Source organism: Alligator mississippiensis, chromosome 1 (assembly GCF_030867095.1).
Source record: "Alligator mississippiensis isolate rAllMis1 chromosome 1, rAllMis1, whole genome shotgun sequence".
In the NCBI taxonomy this organism is placed as follows: Eukaryota; Metazoa; Chordata; order Crocodylia; family Alligatoridae; genus Alligator; species Alligator mississippiensis.
The window spans coordinates 477,519,601-477,527,252 of NC_081824.1; the positions used below are offsets into that span (position 1 = coordinate 477,519,601).

At 55.7% G+C, this 7,652-nt stretch overlaps 1 protein-coding gene across 1 annotated transcript; it reads left to right on the top strand.

Moving 5' to 3' along the window:
- Positions 1 to 338: 338 nt before the first annotated feature.
- LOC132249480 (ecto-ADP-ribosyltransferase 5-like) lies at positions 339 to 1,458 on the top strand. Its single transcript, XM_059724714.1, has 2 exons — positions 339 to 366; positions 467 to 1,458. Exons 1-2 carry the CDS (start codon positions 339 to 341, stop codon positions 1,456 to 1,458), a joined length of 1,020 nt encoding a protein of 339 aa, XP_059580697.1.
- Positions 1,459 to 7,652: the final 6,194 nt, after the last annotated feature.

The window sequence follows — 7,652 nt, forward strand, 5'->3', positions numbered from 1 at the left end:
ACACCCCAAAATATGGCACAAAAGCCATTCCCGGCCCTCCCCTTCCAAGCCCTGTAAATCATAAACCAACCTGCACCAGCAGGGAGCTCCCCGAGGCAAGAAGGTGGAGCCCGTGCTGCAGTGACGCCTCATCCCAATGCAACCCCATGGCCAGGGGGTCCTGCTGCCTGTGGGGGAGAGGAGGGGTGGGCAATTATCCCCTCCCCACACAGGGCCACCCCTTCAGCCCCCTTCATGGGCCTGAGACCCCAGAGCGGTAGAGAGGAGACAAGGTCGGGTGCCATGGCAGGGGTAAATGGGGCTGGACCTTCCTGTGGGGTGCTGCATCCCTTGCTGTCATGGGACTATCTCCATACCAGCCCCCCAGTGAGCTGCCCCAGAGCTGTGTGGTTTGCTGTGCCAGTGTTTTGGGCCTGTGGTGACCAGGCTCCATCCTGCCCACAGTGATGCAGCTCAGGGGACCCAGCACCCTGCCCCATCCCTGCACGGTCCCAAGGACACTGCTCCTGGGAGCATCCACATCACAGGGCTCCCTTGGTCCCTGAGGACCTGGCTGGCATCCCCGTTTCTCCCTTCCAGGTGCAATGCCACGACTCCAGGCCTCTGGGGATGGCATCCGACTCTTTTGATGACCAGTACGTCGGGTGCACGGAGGAAATGGAGGCAGCTGTGGCTCCGCGGCTGCTGGAGGAGGAAAGAGCCAGACACCCGCTGCTGGACGGGATGTGGACAAACCTGTCGGCTGTCTGGGCCGAGAAGAAGAAAGGGCTGAGTCTGCCCATGGGTTTTCAGGATGCACACGGCATCGCCATTCTGGTCTACACTGACTCCTCCAACGACCTGTACAAGAAGCTCCATTTAACTCAGCAGCTTTACAAAGAGTTCAACGAGGCTGTGGGAGAGGCTGGTAAATCCCGAGACACCTACCTGCGCACCTTCCCCTTCAAGGCCCTGCACTATTACCTGAGCAGAGCCTTGCAGCTGCTGCGGGAGGACTGCGGGCGCATGTACCACAACCAGCTCTACCGGGGGGTCAGCTCCATCCGCTTCAAGCTGCACAAGGCAGGCCCGGTCCGGTTCGGACAGTTCACCTCCTCGTCCCTGGACGCCGCGGTCTCGCAGGGCTACGGCAGCACCACGTTCTTCATGCTGCGCTCCTGCTTCGGGGCCCACATCGAGAAGCTCTCCTTCTTGGGCTTTGAGAAGGAGGTGCTGATCCCCCCCAGCGAGGTGTTCGCCGTGTCCAAAGTCACCCGGCAGGGAGACAGCAGCGTCTTCGTGTTGCGCAGCACCAACCGCACCTGCAGCCACTTCAACTGCGCCTACCTGGGCGGTGAGTGCCTGGCGGGCTGGGACCCGTGCCCGGGCTGCCTCGGGGAGGGGGGAGCAGGGGACACCCGGGATTTAGGACAGCCTCACATGGTGGGTGTCAGGAAGCCAGACCACCAGGCCTCGTGATCCATATTACTGATGGGCAGAGCCCCGGGAGCATCCGTCCCAATGGCCTGATGTGACTGTGGCTGTGCTGGGAGTGGGGGAGCAGGGGAGGGGACCCTGGTTCAATCCCTTTTGCAAACTGGAGCCAGGCTTGCTGAGCTCACAGCGCTGCCTGGTGAGACTCTCCATCTTCCCAGCAGGCTCCTGGGAGGGAGCCTGAAGGATCTCCCTGTTGCCGGCTATCCCTCAGTCCAAGGATGATCACTACCACGGCTCATGGATGGGTCCAGTGGGGACTGAAGAGTCCAATCACAGACCTGTCGGCAGACGTTGCAGGTCTTTGCACAGGGGCGAGCAAGCTGCAGGCTGGGATTCCTCCCCTTTTCCTTCCTCCGCTCTCTCTGCCCCACTTCAAGGGCAAGGTGCTTTGCCTTGAAAAGGGCTGACACTTGGTTGAGGTGGCGGCACCATCAGAGTCAGCTGGCAGCTCTTGATTTCAGCAACCCTTTCCTTGAGGTCTGCCTTCAGCCTGTCCTTGTAGCATTTCCTCTGGCCTCCGTGAGATCACCGGCTATGGCTAAGCTGGAAATAGAGAGCTGGTTTTGGGAGTTCAGAGTCAAGCATCCACACGCAAGCCCCAGCCTTGCACAGGTGGTGAATCTCTCTGTGGCCGACAGCTGTTTAATCCCATCCATTTGCTTTGCAGGGGAGAAAAAAGCCACGTGTGCCGATGGCCCCGGTAAGAACTTTCCTTCCACTTGACTTGCCCAAAGGGTGTGAGCAGCCCCTTGGCGGTCGGCAGATTTTACATTGCAGGGACCACAATGCCTGCCCTGTCCCCTCCCGGCCCCAGCAGCCCGTCCGGTCCCCCCTGCATCGCGCTCAAAGCTTCATCATGCAAGTGGCACAGTCGGTCTCAACCTCCCAACTTTGCACTTGGTCCAATAAAAGATGCCACCCACAAAAATCCTTGCCTTTCATGTATTCCCCAAACCATCGTGGCTACACCATCACTCCAACATGACCCTAACCTTTGACTTTTTATTCAGCCAGCCCAGCAGGATTTGGGCTCCTGGTCTCAGACACTTGAGGAGGACGGTGCAGGGGCTCCCTTTCCAGAGGGGCAGCAATAGGGTAGCTTGGCTGATCATTTATTTTCCCAAGCCCAGCTGCAACCCTGGGTTGTGCAGACCCGCACTGCCTCCACCAAAGAGGCTGTAAAGGGAACCAATGCAACATCTCTTACGCTCACCCTTTCTTTTACAGGCCTGAAGGAGCATGCACGGTGCAACTCCCAGTGGGCACAGCCCTGACAAGCACCAAGATGTGGAAGAGAGGAGGAGCTCCCATGAATGTGAACCCATTGCACTGAAAATCTGCCTGGCTCATGGAGGAGGACGGGGCTCTTTGTGCAGGGCCGAAGTCCAGGTCCAATCTCCATTGATCAATACTTGTCCTCTTCTGTGCAGGGTGGCCGGCAGGAAAATTGCAGGGTGGGGTCATCCTAGGAAGAGAGGCCGCTCCAAAGAGATGATGCGTGTCTGGCTTAGGAGAGTCGGCTCTCAAAGATGAAGCTGTGAATGGCAATTAAAATGCCCGGAGAGACTGTGATGGTCCTGGTGTCTAGCAGTGCTTGTGGAGGAAGCTAAGGGGAAAAGCAGACCTGCCAATACACAAAGCCCGAGAGAATAGCTGGGGTAAGCCAGGACTTACCCGTGCTGTCCAGGGGGGGTGCAGAGGAGGGTGGAGGGTCCAGTGGAGCAGATGAGGTCTTGGGAGCTGCTGTCCTGGGCCCTGGCTGCTGGCTACAGGGAGGGTGAGATCAGCACAACCATGCTGCTGCCATGTCTGTGGGAGGAGGGGGTGCCCCGGGTAGGGTAGCCATAATGGCCACCTGCTTTTGGCATCTTCCTTGGCTGCCGAGTGCTCCAGCATGTGGCTGGGCCCTGAGGACCAGGATGGGGCTGCCTTCCTTCAACAGCCATCTGACCCCCCAACAGCTCGGGCAACAGTGCATGCATGCAGCAGGGCAGTCCCTGGAGGCCACAGCCTCCCTGGGTCTGTGGAGGGGACCCCTGTGGGTATCATGTAGCGCAGCCCTTGGGCGGCTGCACAAGACCCTCAGGGTGAGCTCACACTCAGCAGTCCAGGGCAAGGGAGCAAAGGGGTTCCCTTTGCCCCATGCCCCAAACCGCAGGGTCTTGGCACTGGGGAAGAAGCCACCTCGGCAAGCGGGTGGGAGTTACAGGGCACCAACTCCATCCAGCAGAGACCCCTTGGCTCTTCACCGTGCACAGAGGGAGGCTCCTGTCTCCTTCCTCAGGAAAATCTAATGTGAGAGACTGCCCTGGCACCCGGCCGTCAGGGCTCCAGCCCGGGGTGTGGGGGAGATGCTCTCTCTTCTTGCATGGGCTTCAAGCCAGGAATCGCACACCCCAGTGAATGCCCGGCCTTCCCACTGGAAAGGTGGTGTCCTGTTGTTTCTTCCTTTCTGGCCCAACCTATCTTTAATTTATACGAAGGGGAACAGCTTCAACAAGAGACGTTCCCATGGGCTGGCCAGAAGAGCCCTGTCTTGATGTCAACCACCAGCTGAAAGGGATCTGGATGTTGGCATGAGGTGCTCGGGTAAAGTGCCCAAAGATTGGAAGAAGGCCAATGTGGTGCCTGTGGTGGGCCAGTAAGGGGCACTCCTGTATTGAGCTACCCACCTCACTGCACCCGACCACCTTCCAGGCTCCCAGTGCCTCCCTGGGAGTGCCTCACATCTGGCCAACCCCCTTCCTGGAGCACACCTGCTAGCCTGGGGGTATCACTGCCATCACGTCTGGCAGGCCAGTAGGAGGCGCTCCTACATTGAGCCACCAACCTCACTGCACCCAACCACCTTCCAGGCTCCGAGTGCCTCCCTGGGGGCGCCTCATGTCTGGCCGCCCCCCTTCCTGGAGCACACCCGCTAGCCTGGGGATAGAGCTGCCACCACCCAGGGCTGGGCTTGATTCTGGCTCTGCGCACCCTGGGAAACACAGGCCTAGTAGCCCTTGAGGGTACTTGATTCACTTCAAGAACTTGGGATGCTTCCCTCAGTCAGAAGCACAAGTAGTGGTCTCCCTTAGTCAGCCAAACCAAGGTGACCCCAAGGCATAATTTAGACCCACTCCCAATAAGTCTCCCACACTAGGTATCAAGGAGAACTTTATTGGTGACAAGGGGTAGGATTGCAATAGGGTACAGGGTAGAGCAATATCAGAGAAATCCCATAGAGTAAACTCCCCTGGCTGGGTAGACTGATCACACATCTGAGTTACTGCAAGCTATAAACCTAGTTGGATCTCAGGTAGCTTACTCACAAGTGTCATCCAGAGGCTGTTGGAGATTCCCTCTGGAAGCAGGCAGTTCCTTGATCATGTTTTGAGAGAGAGAGCAAGTTTCAGATGGTTCAGTTCTTCTCTCTTTCTGAGCCTTCCTCATGTCTGCTGCCCCCTCCTCCTGGGCAGTCCTTAACTTATATAGCCCTTGTGACCTCATTTACCTGGTCCAATGGAAGCCAGCAACTGTTGGCTGTCAGCCAACCAATTCGAAATGCATCACTAGTTGCTGGGCAGCCTGGGAGCTCCTAGCTCTCCAGGGAGCAAGCCCCTCACCCATGTATGTGATGCCAGTCACGTAGGCAGAGGGAGCAGGTTTCCCCCCTCCCTCAGGAATGTATCCAGCTCAGGTTACCTAAAGAGATAGGGTAAGGTGTGTATCCTCTGCTGGGCCCATCCTAACTAAATTGTCACAGAGCAGAGTTTATGGGGAGAAACAGAGGTGGCCTTCTGCCACAGTGCACATCTTCAAGAAAGGGAGGAAAGTGGATCTGGCAAACTACAGGCCCATCAGCCTGACCTCTATCCTGGGCAAGGTCTTAGAAAAGATTATTAAAGAGGCCATTCTTAATGGACTGGCTGATGGCAACATCCTGATGGATAGCCAGCACAGTTTGTTGCGGGTAGGTCTTGCTTGACCAATCTCATTTCCTTGTACAACCAGGTGACTTATCACCTGGACAAGGGAGAGGAGATTGATGTCATATATCTTGACTTCAAAAAAGCCTTCGAGCCATGATCACCTCTTGGTAAAACTGGCCAACTGCGGCCTCGGGTCCACCACAATCCACTGGCTGGGGAATTGGCTCCGTGGTCGGACCCAGAGGATGGTGATTGATGGAAGTCAGTCGTCATGGTGTCCTGTGACCAGTGGGGTCCCCCAACGCTCTGTCCTTGGATCCATATTGTTCAACATCTTCATTAATGATGTGGACATTGGAGTCAGAAGTGGGCTGGCCAAACATTTCCTCCCATTCTACATGAGGAACGCGAAGCCCAACTATCAAGTGACCTTTGTGGAAAGGCCACACAGAGGCTGGTGGAAGATTTAGGAGCAAAACCCAGGAGTCCTAGCTGCAATGTTGGCCTCAAACCACCAAGGCAGTGGGATCTCTGGGAATCCACTACATATGCATGCAGGTCATGCCCAAGGGGTCCCACACCCCTTTTTTATTGTTAATGTTCTGTGCAGCAAGATACAGAAGATGGGATGCTGTGGGAGCTTGCCATCTGCAGGAAAATTGGGCAGCAGGGGGAAAAGTGTCTTGGGGGCTTCCAGGACCTTCATCAGCATTGGCTCCAGCATGTTCAGGGGAGGTGTTCTTCCCTCTGAGTTTCCACCAAATCACCTTTCTCTGACATCAGGCTTCCAGGCTTCACTGCAAACAGCTCTGCAAATAGCTCTGCAGGGAAGCGGGAGAAGGAAGGGGCAGGAAAGGCAGAGCAGTCTCTGGGATACTGTTGTTTCTCAGGGACATGCTTGGGGGGGGGGGTGTCCCATCCCTCCTGCTGTTGCTGGCCCAGCCTGGAGCAAGGAGTTAGCACAATGACACCTTCAAGCAGAGCTGCCCACTCCTCAAGGATGGCTCCTGCTGCATCCCCCTGGAAGAGAGGAGCCTTTCTTATTTCTTCTGTCACTCAGGTCAGGAAGGTGCCCGCAGTCTTCAGATGAAAGGGTTTTAAAAAAGAGATGCAAAATCTAATGTTTTCACTTTTTGTGCCTTTCCACCTTCTCTAGCCCTGAATGATAAAAGCAGCCCCCACCTTCTCCTGATGGCTGTGATGCAGTCGCCCAGCCCTGCACTTCTGCCTTTGTAAGGTCAAGCATCAGAAGTTTTAATTGGATGTAATAAGGTGCAGGACACATATCTCTGCTGCTTTGAAGTGATGGAAATCCTTGGGCTTTCCAAAACCTGATGGCAATTCCTTCTAGCTGTCACACAGCCATCAGTGAAACTTTGTTCAGGCAGCGAATCCGCGGTACTCCCCAAGCTCTTCAGTCACCATATGCGAAGCACTTTACAAAGGAATGACTGCCTCCAGAAGCAACTAGTGATTTCAAGGCACTTCCACTTCTGCATGCTGACCTAAGATAGTGAGGGAGAGCTGCCTGGCAGGTATGCCATGCTGGATGGATGCCCAGGTCAGGGTAAGAAAGTCCTGAGACTAGCTATGCAAAAGGTCATCTCTAAGCTAGTGATTAGGGCACCATAACCGGGCACCATCCCCAGGGGTGGCTGCGAAGCCCCTGGAGTCTGAGTAAATTCCTTACACTCTGATCTCGGGGCAGTCCACCCTTCTTTTGCCCGCTATGTCTTGATGTAAAATGTTATTAAAGCACAGGAGGGTGCCCTGATCTTACAGCAATGATCTCCAGGCGTCAGGATCCTTGCCTTAATGGCTAATTGCATGCCTCCATTCCTTCCCTACACCACGCCCCATGCCTTGCAGGTGTTTTGAGTCACCAATCAGGTGGGATGCTTGAACCTACCTCTCTAGGCCACTTCAGGCCTTCCTTTCTTTATTTCTGGCCTTCCTGGCTTCTGGTGCTTTACTGTGGCTGGTACAACAGCCATGACCCATTATTCTAGGCCTGGCTTCTGGGCTCCAGCCCTCTCAGGGGCATGTCACATGCACAGTAAAGCAGATCAGCTCCAAGAGGGGCACTGGATAACGCCTAACTTGGAGCTGGAGGTTAAGGCACTGTGCTGGGAAATGGATTCAAACTCCCATTGGGTGAGGAGGGCCTGGAACCAGTGTCTCCCAGGAATTGGGGAAGTCCCCTAACCACTAGGCAATTGGGCTGAAACACAAGAGGGGGTTTACTTGCCAAACGTTCCTTTCTGT

Excerpts from the sequence above, each read along its gene's own strand:
- LOC132249480 (XM_059724714.1), top strand. The coding sequence starts at position 339 with ATGGGACTATCTCCATACCAGCCCCCCA. Across the intron at positions 367-466 it reads ATCTCCATACCAGCCCCCCA|CACCCTGCCCCATCCCTGCA; the intron begins GTGAGCTGCCCC and ends CAGGGGACCCAG.